This window comes from Lissotriton helveticus, chromosome 5_1 (genome assembly GCF_964261635.1).
Source record: "Lissotriton helveticus chromosome 5_1, aLisHel1.1, whole genome shotgun sequence".
NCBI lineage: Eukaryota > Metazoa > Chordata > Amphibia > Caudata > Salamandridae > Lissotriton > Lissotriton helveticus.
This window is the reverse complement of record NC_136065.1, coordinates 19647271-19662609: the sequence shown is the minus strand read 5'-3', so window position 1 is coordinate 19662609 and position 15339 is coordinate 19647271. Positions and strand designations below refer to the sequence as shown.

Here is a 15339-nt window from a genome sequence, read left to right as displayed (position 1 = left end):
GTGTGAAAAAAGTGCTCGGTGCATAGAAACAATTGCACGTATATACATCCTGTTGTCTTGAAGTTTCACCTTCCATCTGCGCTGGCAGTGTCTGTGTGTGAGTACACAGCACTGACTGCAAGTGTGAGAACACAACGCTGCAAGCATCCGTGACTGTGTGCGTTTGCCATACCTACGAACGTGCCTCATGTACTCTTACGCTGCACTGTCAGTGCTCGTGTGTGCACCATCCTCACCACCCGTCAGCACACTGTGCTTGTATTATCTGACAGCGCCGTACTCTGGTTGTCCGTAAGTGCTGTGTACTTGCTCTGAGTAGTCTACACTGGAGTTTCCTCCTCACTATGATATTTTTTTCCTGTGTCACGATTCTCACTTCTTCTGCATGCGTTCAGGGCAGAAATGGGCACACCTCGCGAGGAGAGGGGAAAGGGGAACATCCTTTACAACGAAACTTTTACAACGCACTACCATTACGACGCAACTTTTACAACGCAAACCATTACAACGCATAGCGCTGGGGGGCGCTCTAGGATAGGGAATGTATTTAATATACTATCCAACACCTTCCCTACTATCCACGGGGACTGGAGTTGGAATAGTAAATTAAATAAATCACTATCCAGCGCCTAAAAGCACTAGGCGTTGTAAAAGTATGTGTTGTAACGTCATACATCCGAGGGGAAAGGGTCTTCTGGGAAATAAGACCCCCTCCCTCACCTCCTCCCCGAGTGTCTCATCTGTCTCTCGCCTCTCTCTCTGGCCCTTCCTGCCTCTCAGGAGCTCTATTCTGGGGGACGCAGGCTCATTTCTTTTCTCTCACAGGAGCACAGCGCACCCTGCTGTCTCAGCGTGTGCTCTTCGCACCGCAGCCCTGCGGCCAGTCTTATGGAAGAGACCAGAGGATAGGCTGAAATGGCGCCTGTATTCTCCTGCCAGCTTCTGAGAGAGACCTGGTGGTATCTTAATAGGTCTAAACAGCCGCACATATATTAAATCTGGTATAGGACACGTCAAACACCGACACCTTCAGGTCACAGTCAAGTCAATGGCATCGAAACAAACAAAATAATTTTAATATTATAGTAATATTTAAAGTTGGTGCGTTTCTTGGTTCGATTGTTTGATGAAATATTAAAGAAGTTAGAATTTTTTTTAGCAAACCCGAGAGTTTCGTGGTTTGACTTATTCGACGTGCGTCCTTTCCCTTATGTGGACAGTTTCTGTTTTTAAACTTTTCAGCGTGCGGAAAAGCACCTCCCTTTGTGCCAGTGTATTTGTAGGCTGTGCTTGGAACCGGGTCTTTATTGCACCCACTTCCGTTAGCTTTTCATCCACAGAGGGCTACTACTGTTTCCCCTCTCCAATTACTGGTCTAGGTTTGTTTCTTCACCACCGGGATAAGGGCTTCTTTGGTTGGCGGGATGGTCTGCTCAGCCAGAATTGAATTTTGCAGTGGTTTACTGTTCCAAGTTCAATTTCAAAAAGGCTTCTTGATATATTAAAACAATATTTACACTCCGAGTTGGCATGTGAGACTCCCCGAGGACCATGGAGACAGGTCCGCCCAGGTGATTGGCTGGCTTCTCTACTGAATACCCCCCCAAACCCCCCCTCTTCCTCCTGGTGGGGTGACACGGCTTACTGGGGCGGTTCACCTAAGGCAGTGTTGTATTCTACTTATTGCATATTCCCATGTATGCCTTTACCCACTTAATGCCCTTCGAGTGGAATGCCTCTGCACTGTGGTGCACTACGAATGTTGGGTGCTGGTTGAAGATAAGCACAGTTATGACGGGGCTGAGCTGCCTGCTGGCTGCTCCTGGCGGGGCTTGTTCCAGGATACTTAAGAATTTACAATAAATCTACTTGAAATACATCCCCAAAAAAAAAAGATCCCATCCTCGTCGCCAATCTGTAGTGAAGTAAAATGAAGATGAAGTCCAACGTAGGTTCTTGAAGAATAAGTATTTATTGATAAGATGGTACAGGATGGAAGTCAAAGGTATAAGATGTTAAGAATGATACAAAACCCACCAGGAGCTTTCTCCTTACAGCTCAGCCCCAAGCTCCCAACTGAACTCAAAGAGCGAGGAACCCAACATTCTAATGTGTGTTCATGGATACCAACATTCCACATGGTGACAGCAGAGGATAAGCAAGAAGGGTGAGTAGCAATCACTACAGGCAGCAACACCGGCCGCCCATGCTGAGAAGTGCACTCCCCATTTAGGCACGGTCACCCCAGGACGAGCAGGAGAGTCGCCCCCCTCTGCCAAAGGAGAGTCAGCCTCCCCTGCCCCCCCCATCAGGCAGGCCATAGATGGCATCATACACCCTCCCTGACAGCAGCCTACAGCGGCACGCAGCAGCCACCAGGCGGAGCTCAGGGGGCTAAATGCAAATGAGAAATTATTTATGCAATTTTATATAGCGCTGACTTTACCCAAAGGCGTCACAACGCTTCACAATAGAACCCAGTACGTTAAATGAGGGAAAAGGTACATATTTGCACGTTATAAATGAGAGAGAAGAAAAAGTAAACTAAAACAATCGGTGACAGTCGCACAGAACACAAAAACACATTAGGCTGAGAATCGTTTACACACAGGCACCTGGGAACAAAGGCCGGCTACACAACCACCGCCGCCACCCCTGAGGACACGAAGAGCCGGCCGGGGTAAACCCCCTTGCACTGGACGCCAAAGAAGCACGTTGTGGGGGGCACTTGGGGTTCAGCAGTTAGGGTTCTACCCAAAGTGTACACGACGGCCCATCACACCAGGCTGTGTGACAACTAGAAAATGGTGGCCTCTGATTGGTCCTACAGCGCTACAAGCTGTTTCACCCACAGCCTGTGTGGCAAAGCGGCCACCTGGCCCTCCCAAAGTGACCCGCGCACAGTGCGTGAGGTGCAGTGATGCACGTGAATACCTGGAGGAGAGTGAGGGACAGACACGTGTGCTTAGATATATTTAATTTCATTATATGGCTCCAAAGAGGCCTGCGGGCATTAGGGCGCACTACAAACGAGCACAGGTAAGTTACACACAATAATAAACATGATCTTTTGTTTCACGTGAAACCTGGGCAGAACCAGCCGCAACCAGTAAGGAGAGGCCCAGTCGATTACTAGTAAAACAAGGGCAGCGGGGGGATAACTGGGCCTGTGTGGAAGGAAAGCAAGACAAGGGAAGACCCAGGAAGAGCCAGGAAGAGAATCCAAGGAAGAAATCACAAGGTGTACCGAAGAGTATGAGGGGGGGATCCCGTACACATACCCTCCTTGTAGTAGTCGGGCTCGCTCGCTGCACTCACTATGTACCATGCGGGGGTTTGGCTGATCAAATGTACCAGGGCTGCTTTGGGTTCCCAGTCCGGCCCTGGCTACCTCACCTACAAAGCTTTGATCCACAACAGACCAACCCCTCTCTGCGATCTCCTGCATATGTCAGGTAGACATGGAATTCCCTTCTCCTGGAGGCCCCATGACCCAAGCCCACCACCAACCATTGCCTGGAGCAGCCACGTCTGTCTGGTATGCACTGTCGGTGGGCATAGTGCCGGACCATCGCTGCTTTCCTTTCGAGGACATCTAAGCATTCGCCTTTGCAGACTCTATCCAAACCCATCATATTGACTTCTTCCTTCTCTCCCAACCGTCTGTTCGTTCACTGATCCCAGCGTGGCAGCCGCTCTTTACTACAAGCTGTTCTTTGCTAAGTGTTGTTTGTATTTGTTGTTGAAAAGCCAAGCATCCATACACTATTTAGTTATATACAACCAAAGAGCTTTATAAAACTGTTAAATAAACACATCTCTTCTGGTGTAATGCAGGTGCTATTATAATCTAGATTTCATGATATCTAGATGCACAGAATCTAGCCCCTTGATGCGGTTCAATCAATCGGTAGATTTGTAGAGCGCTTCTTGTCACCTGTGAGGGTACCCTAGCACTGACAGGGTTCAGTTGATTTGCTGGATAGCCAGGTCTTCAGGGTCTTCTGGAACTCTGGACGGGATGCGGACATCCGTAGATGAAAGGGTGGTTCGTTCCATGTCTTCGCTGCTAGGTAGGAGAGGGAGCGACCTCTGCATCTGCTATGTTGAATGCGGGGGCGAGGGTTAGTGGAAGTGCTGCAGAGCGGAGGTGTCTGGTGGGCTGATGGAAGTTCAGGTGGTGGTTCAAGTAGGCGGGTCCGCACTTGTGTAGGGCCTTGTATGTATGGGTTGGGAGCTTGAACCGGCATCCTTTCTGTACAGGAAGTCAGTGGAGTTCCCTGAGGCAGGCGGTGAGGTGAGTTTGTCCAGGGAGATCCAGGATGAATCTAGCCGCGGCGAGAAGGGGAGCTGTGATCCTTGCGTGGAGAGTGTTGAACATTCCAGTCGGCTGGAGATAAGGGTCTGGGTGATGGAGCATCTTGAGCTTCTGGGTAGCCCTTTGCATATCTTACGAAGCAGGTGGAGATGGAGTGAGCCTGAGTCTTCATGGTTAGCTTGTCGTCCAGAATAATGCCTAGGCTCCTAGCATGGTCAGTGGGGGTAAGAGTAGGTCCAGGTTCTGAGGGCCACCAGGATGCGTCACATGGGAAGCTTTTGTTTCTGGAAATCAGTACCTCTGCGTTGTCCGTGTTGAGCTTCAGGCAGTTGTCCTTTATCCAGTTGCCGATGTTAGTCATGCAGTTGTGGAAGTTGGTGTTGGTGGTGTCTTGGGAGAGGATGAGTTGTGTGTCGCCGGTGCAGGGTATGACGAGTCTGTGGGTTTTGACGATGCTGGCCACAGGTATCATATAAGTGTTGAAGAGGGTAGGAATGATCGACGATCCTTGGGGTTCTCCACAGATGATTTCCTTGGGTTTGGAGGTGAAGGGAGGAAGGCAGACATTTTGGGTTTTTCTGGTGAGGAAAAAGGTGATCCATCGGAGAGCTGCTCCTTGGAGGCCTATGTTGTGCAGCCTTGTGGTGAGTGTGTGGTGGGAGACCTTATAGAAGGCCACAGAGAAGTCTGGGAAGGTTAGAGCCACAGTCTCTTCTCTGTCGAGTAGGGCTTGGGTGGCATCAGTAGCTGCGATGAAGGCGGTGTCAGCGCAGTGGTTGCTGTGGAATCCGGATTGGGAGAGGTCGAGTAGGAGGTTCCATTGCAGATGTGAGGTTTGTTGTCGGTTTATGGCTTTTTCGCTGGGGTCTGCCGATGGTTTGTTTAGTAGGGCGTTGGCTTCTGCGTGTTTTCAGTCCCCTGGGATAGAGGCCTTGGCAACTGAGGTGTTAAACGAGGCGGTGGGTACATGGCTGATTCTCGCTTCGCCTAGGTTGAAGATGTGGAGATGGCATGGGTTGGTTGGAACCCCTGAGGGGACCAGGTTCATCATGGAGGTGGTGTGCCGTGGGGCGAGCTGGCTCCATTTGGTTAGTCGGTGTGTTGCTCAAACAAGTCAGTGGCCTTGGACTGGATTTTGAAGTTTCTGTTGATTTTGGCGATCATTTAGTGGAAGAAGTGTGCCATGTTGTCCCAGAGTTCCTGTGAGGGTGTAGAGTTGTCTGTTGCAGCTGAGGGGTTGGAGAATTCGTTGACCATGTTGAAGAGTTCTTTGCTCTTATTGGAGCTTGATTCTATGCGTGAGTGTTGGACTTGGCCTTTTCCCCCCAAAAATTTCGCTTTTGACCCCCTTGTCTAGGATGTCTCCCCCATGGTAATAAACCTGTATAGGCCATGTGTGGTAGGAGTTGCCCTGTGTTGAAATGTAATGTCATGTAATGGTGTGAGCACTTGTAAATTTCCCCCATTTTAGAAATGCACCTGACTAAAATGTTCTGTGTTTAAAATGGATGCCATGGCCATGGGTTTTGCCACTGGACTGCCATAGGTCAGCGGTCTAGTTATTATTACCCAGCTACCCCTAGCTTTTGGAGGGAAAGCCTGGCACCCAGGGTGCTCAACCCCTCCCCTTGAGCCAGTTTAGACCAGCTTTGCCAACATTCTAGAAGGTTCTGGCACTGCCTGGGAGGACGGTATAAGTAAGGGGGATGTGCCACCAGAGAGTCAGTCAGAGCTGGGACAAGAAAGAGAGGGGACCTGCTGCGAGGTGCTACCGCCACATGGGCCTGTGAGCTGGGCCCTGCACCCCTAAACCCCCCCCCTCTGCTGTCCCCCGGGCCCCTGACAAAGGAGGGCCCCTACCCAAGTCGCTGACGCTGTTTGGACCGGGTCCCACGCCAGCGCTGTGTGGAAGAAGCGCCCAGGAGGTGAGGAGTGGGACTGTCTGCCCCCTTTTGTGAAGCTGTGGCCCCTTTGGGAGTGCTGGGTCGTGAGGAGCTGCCCGGGGAGGATTGTGCCTCCCAGGGACGGTGGACGGATGACTGGCATGAACTGCTGCATGGCCCCGAAGCGATGTGAGTCCAAAGACTGTGGCAGCCTGTGAAGCGCTATAATTTGGAAGCGCTGGAGAAGTGCTAAATTCCTGCCCCCTCTGCGTGGCCTGAGAAAGGAGCTGAGAGCTGTGGGCAGAGGGAGGAGCAGTGCGCTGTGAATAGCGCCGTCTGCTGAGAAGAATAGCGCCGTGTGGCCTGAGGGCACTGTGAGGGGAATCGAGCTGGAGGAGCCTACCTTCGTTTTGGCGCGCTGTCCGCCATATAAATAATTAATTAAAAAGGGAGCCTACCCCTTGTGCCGCCGATCTCACCGCCGCGGCGCGGTGCCGCCTTGAAGGGACCCCCCACTGCTGTGGGCATCGTCGCGGCGGCCCCGGTACCAGGAGAGGGCCGCCGAAGTGAAGAAAGGGCCGCGTTAGGCCCCGAGGCCGCCGTCACCCGCATCACGTGACGGGGGCCCGGCCGCGTCATCGGCCCGCCAACGCCGCGCAGGGATTGGCCTGCGCGGCCGTGCAGGGATTGGCTGCCGGCCGGCAGCCAGAGAAGAGGAGCCGACGCGAAGCCCTGGGTCCCCGTGAGGGAGGGGGACCCGGGTGAAGTAAAGGTGCGGGGCCCCCGTGGTCGAGGGGGAGCCCCGATTGGGAGCGACCGGAGCGGGAGCCCACCCCGCCGGTCTGGGCCCCGGAGTGAGGGGCCGGTGGAATAGGGGGGGCAGGGGCACACTGTCGGTGCCAGCCCCGCCTTCACAAAAGCCCGTCGGCCCCGGATCGAAGTCCCAGGTTCCCGTGAGGCGGAGGGAACCTGGGCGAAGCCGGCCGGAGGAGCAGAGTGCCTGCAGGGCTCCCGTGAGGACGAGGGAGCCCCGATTGTGCTGCAGGAGCCGTGTGAGGTGGGGGGAAAGCCAGGCGGGCTTCCCCCCACGTGTGCCCAGACACCACGTGTGTCCCCTGAGGCCTCTCCGAGGCCGTGTTGAAACCCCGGGCCCCTGTGAGGAAAGGAGGCCCGGGTGAGGCAAGTGTGGCCGCCCAGAGGCCGTTCTGAACCCCCGGGCCCCCGTGAGGAGGAGGGGCCCGGGTGACGCCGCGGAAAGGAGGGGCCTCGAGGCACATTGCCGGTGCCTGCCCCCCTCCGCCTCGAAACTGCAGAGGGCCCCGTTTGAGCAGCATAGGCCTGAGTGAGGCCTTGCGGGCCCCGAGTGACCGTGCAGGTCTAAGGAGAGCCCCGCGACGAGAGTGCTGTGCGGCAGGGGCCTCGAGGCACATTGTCGGTGCCTGGCCCCTACTGAGAAGGAGACCTCCCCAGAACCCCGGTGAGTGGGGCCTACGTTAGACTGTGTGGAGGGTAGAGTGGGCAACGGGGCACAGGGTTGGTGTCCGCCCCCCCCTATGACTTGCTTGGGATGGTAATCATACCCTGAACTGGGCGACGGCCTGTAGTGCCAACTGGTGTAGGCTGGAGGTCAATGCTGTGCCCCTGGGTCCCCCAAGGAATTATTAAAGCCCCAAGAGCTAGGGCCAGGACTTATGCTAATGCAGGGTTGATGTTCAGGCCGATGGTTTCGCGCCCAGTGTGCTTAAGGCCTAGTGTTAATGCCCCTGTTAGTGGTGGGCATCCCCATGCGTTATGCTGCTGAGGCTGACTGCCCCCCCTAGGGAAGTGTTAGTCGCCTGAAGAGGTATTTAGGGTTGCCCTAATGAAAGGTTTATTCCTGCACAGTGACCGGGTTAGAGGAAATGCTTGATTATCCCTGGCCATGAATGGTTGTGACCTGTTACTAAGGTATATTGATGTTTCACGCCTGCTAGGTGATCCTACGCGGATTCCAGGCTGTTAGACAACTGAGGTTGTGGGCCCCTGCGGATGTTATTTACCTGCCTAATTGAGCCTAATGTACGCACTGGTGAGGTGCGCAATGTGTTAGATGCCCAGGGTAGTGCTCAGGAATAATGCGCCAGTGTTGATATGCTTATGGTTAAATGCCTAATGTCAAAGCGTAATGTGTATGCCTAAGGTTCAATTGCATACAAGGTGCCTACTACCCTGATGAGATGGTCATCTCCCTGGCCTAAGGTGATGAGACCAATACCTAATGTTGATGTGCCCTTTTACTGCAGGTGTCCTGCCCCGGGGCTGGCCTGGCGTGTCATTCCAGGCCCCTGGTTATATCCCATTGCTGATTTATTACAGGTGTTCCTGTCTGTTGGGATTTACTGTGATGCCATGAAGTTTTCCTTTACAGGGGTCGGGTTGGAGTTATACTGCTAAGCATGAGAGCCTGAGTTGGCCCCGCCATAGTGACCCCAGGTTTAATGACAAATGTAATCACCTTCTTTATTTCAGCCATGGACTTACAGACTCAGTCCTTACTTCCCATGTAAATAATCCCCCCTGATACACTTGGCTCTGGTGCCAGTTGGCGCCGTGTTGTGATACTACGGTTGATGCATTTTTGCTTTGCAGGTTGGAGATACTAAACTACTTACTAATTTTCCAACTCAAACTGGTGTCCTGCCTCTTTTGTGGTGTGCCTGGTGTGTGGTCTGTGGGTACTGCGTGAGTGCTTCACATGTCCTCCGAAGTTTGGCCTGCCCGCTTGGTTCCGTGCTACCCCCCCTGGAGATTTGGTAACCCCATTTCTTACAGTGAGGCTAAGGCGTTTTTCTTCGATTCTCTCAACTGTCTGTCATAGAGGCTGAGGGCTGTCTTGAAGGCAGTCTTGTCAGTTGTGTCCTTGCTAGCACCACCCCCTTCCCAGTTGTTTACAGTGTATTTAGCGATTTTGAGATCTTCAGTGTACCTGCTAGCTTGCTTGGTGGACCTTCTGTGGGTGTTGTTGCTAATGGGAGCAATGCGGTCTTCGCATTTGGTGATCCAACTGTTGAAGTTTCTGACGGTCTGGTCTAGGTTGTTAGGGATGGGGTGGGTGGTGTTGAGGGCGCTCATCCATGTGTCCTCAGAGACTTTGCTCCAGCTGCGGTGGGCAGACTGGGGGCGGAGGTCTGTGACGATGAAGTGGTTGGTCCAGGTGAGTTCCGTGGTGTGGCTGTACTTGATGTGGTCACTGGAGGTGAAGATTGGGTCTGGCGTGTGGCCTGCGGCATGCATGGGGTTGTGGACGAGTTGGGTGGATCCGATGTTGTTCATACTGTCGAGGAGATTGGTAGTGTTGATGTCATTGTGAATGTCGAGATGGAAGTTGAGGTTGCAGAGAAAAATGTAGTTGTTGGAGTCTTTGGCGAGGGGGTGATGAAGTTGCAGAAGGCTGGGTGTGGTCCTGGAGACAGTAGGTTAGGGTGCTCCGGATGGTGGTTTTGCTCTCTGTTTGGAGTCAGAAGTGGAGGTGTCAATAGCTGGGGTGATGCTATTTGTGGTGGTGCTTTGGATGGATTCCTTGTGTACGATGGCCATCTCTCTGCCAGGCTTGTTGATGCGGTGGGTGATCTTGTATTCTTCGGGTATTGCGGTGGTGATGCTGGGCACAGCAGTGGGCTTGAGCAATGCTTCAGCGAGGTAGGACATAGTGAGTGAGGGGGGAGATGAGGTCCCAAATCTTGGTGGTGTGTTCCATAGTGAGTGTGTGTTGGGAAGGGCACATGTGAGTTGGTGTTTTTGTTCAGGTGGGGTCGGTGCGGTGTTCGGCATGGGTGATGATCAGTGGGCTGGTGTGTGCGCTGTGGCAGCGGGTGCAGGTGAAAGGTTCTATCGTGGAGCGTGGGTTGGCGCAGTGGCAGTGTTTGTTGTGGCGTCTGGGGTCGAGCGTGTAGAACTCTGCGGTGGTGCATCTGCGGTGGTGGAAGCATCGGGGGTCATGATGCTGGGCCTGGACAGGTGCGATGAGCTTTCTCGTGGCACGCCTGCATTGCACCTACTGTGCCCTGCGTTAGGTAGATCCTAGGTTGGGCGAGGCATAGTTGGCAGGAAGATCGGTGAGCAGGAAACACGCAGGCAGCAGTGGTGTCACTGGATCAGGCTTGAACAAGTAGGAACTAGAGGACCCAGGCATCTGGCAGGCTCGGTACCAGGTGCTTATAAGAGGCTGTCGAAGCTTCTGTACAGCTTAGATTCCATGTTGTATGTCACACAGACAGACAGGAGCCTGCAGGGCATCCCTTGCCTTGTACATGGAAGAGGGGCTCTGCTCAACCTGTGCCAAGAGTATTCAAAGTAACACCTGGCAGGAAAAGAGTGCCGGGCTCCAGGTGTCTATCGACCACTGAGGCCTTCTCAGGTGCTTTTTTATTCACCAGGATCTTTCGTTACATTTGATGAAACTGCATGTTTGCAAGAACTCATGGGTGTCAAAGATAGAGAGGTTATCTCCGGGGCTGAAAGGAGCTTTAGTGTAGGCACCCCCTCCACCAGGAGTGGAGGCTTCCTTGGAGGTTTGCACCCATGTTGGAGTAGTTCTTCTTCTGCACTCATCATAAATGCTGAATTATGGCGGGCAGTGGGAAGATCGAATATCACTGTATGCGGACGACGTCCTCCTGTACGCGACAAGACATCGCTTTACAATAAGCAGGTTACTACAAATGTTCCAATTATTTGGGGGGTACTCAGGATATCAAATCAATCGGGACAAGTCCCTTCTGTTTATGCTCTCCGACGGTCTTGTAACTGCGCTGAGTGGGGAGATAAAGCTCCAAGTCAAAGCTAGTTTTAACTACCTAGGTATCATCATAGCCAAGACAAACAGAACATATGGAAGGAAACCTGCAGCCCAAAGTGGAACGCCTGAGGCGAGGTGTCGCCCACTGGAGGACATTACCGATCTCCCTGATGGGGAGAGCCGTCTTATTCAAGATGATGACACTACTGAGAATGTTATATGTCCTCCAAAACACCCCCTATCAAGTACCTAAAAGATTCTTCAGGGAAGTGTATAGTGAACTGCTGAAACTACTGTGGGATGGGGGTGGGGCAAGAATTGCGCTAACAAACTTCAGAGAGGGGTGTACAAGGATGGTCTGGCTATACCAGATCTCCAAAAGTATTATTGGGTGTCGCAACTAATGACGAATAATGATTGGATATTAGCTGACAGAAATGACCCCGCATTCCGGTTAGATCACTGGGTGATGGGCCTGGAGCATTATATCAGAGGGCAGCGAGGGAAAGTATGCCCTCACACTCGAAGACTGTGCTGGAGGTATGGACGAGGGCTGACAAATTCCTGGGGTGGGATAATAGACTGACCGAACGAACCCTGCTATGGGACAGTGATATGTTGAGGAAGGTGGGAAAACTGCAGGGCTTTGGCAAGTGGACATTGCTAGATATAGCACACCTCAGTGATGTATGGAGGGGCCAGGCGATCATTTCGTTCGAAGATCTGCAAAAGGAAAATCAGATAGTCGATACAGAAAGATACAGGTATATACAGCTGGGACATGCACTTCGTAGGCACATAAGAGAAGGGGATAAACTTCCTGAATTTAGTCCACTAGAGGACCTACTCATACTAGGCCCAATCCCAGAAAAGGCACTATCCTGTTCATATAGAAAGATTATCAACAGCTCCCCCAGCTCGCTAGGGACCTTGCGGGAGGCCTGGGAGACCGTCGTTGGTTTGCTAGAGGATGTTGACTGGGCAGAGGCCATACAGAGCCCAAGAGAGGTAGCAATCACGGCGAGATTTAGGCTAATACAATTAAGAATTCTCCATAGGTCATATTCCACTAGCACACTCATGCGTAAACTAGGGGGCACTTCTACTGATCGTTGTATACGGGGCTGAGATTAAAGAAATACCCTTTTCCACATTATTTGGGAGTGCCCCAGTATACAGCAATCTTGGGGAAGGGTGGTACGGGTAATGTCGGAGATGATCGGATAGACCGTTCCTACGGAGGCCAGATGGCATATACTGTGTGTAACGGGGAACTAGACTTGACCGAAATATCAGAAAATCTGGCTATTAGTGGCGGAAATGATGGCCAAGAGGAATATCAGCAGGGTGTGGGGGACTGCCCTTCGCCTGACGATAGGTCAATGAAAAACAGATCTGGATTGCTGCTGTGCAGCAGAAATGACAATATACGAGAGCAGGGGCTGCCTCAAAAAATGGGAGAAAGTGTGGAATCAATGGGGGACATACAGGAATCGTGAGGGAGGGAAGATAGGTCATTATGGGGGCGGGGTCGCCCTGAGATATTAGGGAGGGAGGGTTCAGACCGGTTATGATTGCTGGAACAAAGGATCATAGACTAAGATATAAGGGTGAATGTATTTGTACTTCCGGACATTTGTTTAAGTAACACTGTACACTGCAACTGATGTATGTTTAATAAAAAAATATATTTTTTAAATGCTGAATTATGCCCTGCCCACCCTGCTGTCTCTGAGCATGCGCGTGGGGTTGTTTGCTGATGCAGCTCTCTTTCTATCTTTCAGGTTTGATCGGTATTCTGCTGGCCGACTACTCATGCTGCCCAGAAGAGTCGCACCAGTGACCAGAAGACCTTGATGGATCGAAGTCTGCTAGAGCCCTGCCAGGCTGACCGCATGGCGCACTTGAACGTACAAGGCAGAGGTCCACCACTGACCACCCAGTGGGACTTTTCTACGAGTTCCACCTTTGACCAGAGACTTAAATGAGTAGAGACTTTTGTTTCAGTCACTAGGTCCTGCGGTGATTGACGCAATGAATGTGGCAGTCCGATAGCCGCTCTAGGACAGGGAATCTCCAAGCAAAGTCAAGAGTCTCGGAAAGCTGTGGCGATGCGGCTCTGGGATTTTGTGCGATGGGTGTGCTGCACAAAATCCCGCACCTTGTGCTTGCTCAAACTCTTGCTCTTTCTGGTTTCCACCCTCCTGATATTGACCCTGGTTGCTGTGGGACTGCTGGAAGAGGCACTTTCCTGGACAGTCTCCCCACTGCTGGTGGAGAGCCGCGCTTCTGAGCTGCGAGCTAAGGCTGCAAACTTTAACACCACCTTCCTACGCCTCAGAACGCCTGCCTACTACCACATCGCTAATGCCAAAGCGTGCCAACCAGACACCCCCTTCATGGTGAGCTTCGTGATTAGTGCACCTTCCAATGTTGCAAACCGAAGGGCCATCAGGAAGACCTGGTCGACAATCCGGCTGGTTGGAGGACATCATATTTTGACTCTCTTCGCCCTGGGAATGTCGACCTCGCTGACCGTTCAGGCGGAACTAGAGGAGGAGTCTGCCCAACACGGCGACATAGTCCAAGGCATCTTCATTGACACCTACCGCAACCTGACTCGCAAGACTGTGATGATCATGCAGTGGACGGCCACTTTCTGCCCGCATGTCCGCTACGTTCTGAAGGTGGACGACGATGTTTATGTGAACTCAGAAGGGCTGGTTGGCTACCTCCAGTCTTTGGGAGACAAGCCAGAGGACCTGTATATCGGCCGCATCCACTGGTGGGTTAATCCTATACGCGACTCCTCAAGCAAATATTACGTGTCGGAAGTCACATACCCAGAACAATACTTTCCGCCATACTGCAGTGGTACGGCATACCTGCTCTCTGGGGATGTGGCACTGAAGTTCTACGTAGCCTCCTTGGAGATTCCATTTGTCCCGATGGAGGACGTCTATGTTGGGATCTGCACCCAGAAGCTAGGGATTGCGCCTATGCACTTGTCAAAGATCGCAGGGGCCCTACACTACACCGAGGATGCTTGCTGCTACCAAATCATCTTCACCTCCCATCAGGTTAAGCCCAGCGAGATGGAGAAGGTGTGGCAGCTCATTCAAGAAGGCCACAAGTGCTCTTGGATTCAGTGGCACTTAGGACTTCTGCACTGTAAGCTCCTCAAGCAATTCACTTCGCACTGACTGGAGAGTTGCAGAGAAGGTCTAGTCATTCACAGCGTACAATCAGAAAACTCAAGCCCCGGGTGCAGACAGGGTCGAGACCGTCTCTGTCCTGGAAAAGTCTTGAGCCTGGATGAACTTAAAACCTCAGCACCTGAAACTGGAACCTATTCCAACATGGCCCTCCAGGGAGAGCAGATGATGGTGGGAAGGCAGTGACAGTGGCGCATATGGGAGGACCACCCCGATGAAACCCTTGCTCCAGCAGATGAAACAGACCTGCCAAGCATCAAGGGTCACAAGGGTCACACAGGCATCGGGGGTTATTGGTGGATAAAATCTACCCCATCTTGGATACAGATTCCAACAGCGAGCAGAAGTTCATGAAGAGAAAGCGACCTCCGCATCTTACCATACCGTTGGTGCCCTCAACCGGTTGAATGTGGACAGCTTCACCTCTTTATTGCACTGAAGCCTAGAATTTAATGTGGTTATTTATGGAGCAATATTGTTGCGAAATCCAAGGAACGGAGGCTGAACAGGGGCTCGTTAGCTCCAGCACATGAACGGCACCGAACGGCTACTGAGGGAACTGTAAATTAGAACTAGTCCGAGATAGTTGTGGAAATCACTGTGACATGTCAACTGTGGACACGCAGGGCTCAGGAAACGCTCTTTATTGTCGAAAGGTTACTGCACGGGTGACGTCACGGGGGAACTATGGCCAACCTGTTACACATTTAGTGCCTTTTACTCCTAAAGGACCTCAACAGACCAAATAAAATATATTCTTAAAAGATGTTTATCCTGTGTCTCTTTGTGCTGTCTGCACCTCCTGGAGTCCTGCAGTGCATCTTATGGATGTAGATGTTTTTTTTTTTTTTTTTTTTTTGTTCAAACTGCTTTATTGATAAGAGTACAGAAGGATACACAGCTTGAGGCGCCTACAACCCGGAGGCCGGCAGCAATAGTGGAGCAACATCACACAGCCTAGTAGCCGGCATCCCGGGGGCCCGGCGGCACATCACAGGAATAAAGCTTTTCACAACGCCGTCCGGTGGAGCAGGTCAAGGAAGGATGTACCGCAGTCAAACAGGTTTTGTGTGAGCAATAAGAGAAACTTACTCCCATTTTTTGTAACGAGTATAACCAGAACCAAAAAAAAAAAAAAAAAAAAAA

General features: G+C 52.0%; 1 protein-coding gene across 6 annotated transcripts in view; it reads left to right on the top strand.

Annotated features, from left to right (window-relative positions):
• The window catches only part of B3GALT4 (beta-1,3-galactosyltransferase 4), a 166350-nt gene extending 151387 nt beyond the window's left edge, over positions 1-14963 (top strand). For all 6 annotated transcript variants that reach the window (XM_078641616.1, XM_078641618.1, XM_078641617.1 and 3 more), the window contains one exon: positions 12763-14963. In XM_078641616.1, the coding sequence (XP_078497742.1) occupies positions 13090-14181 (1092 nt within the window). In that variant the 5' untranslated portion in view covers positions 12763-13089 and the 3' untranslated portion in view covers positions 14182-14963. The remainder of the gene's footprint in view (positions 1-12762) is intronic.
• Positions 14964-15339: the final 376 nt, after the last annotated feature.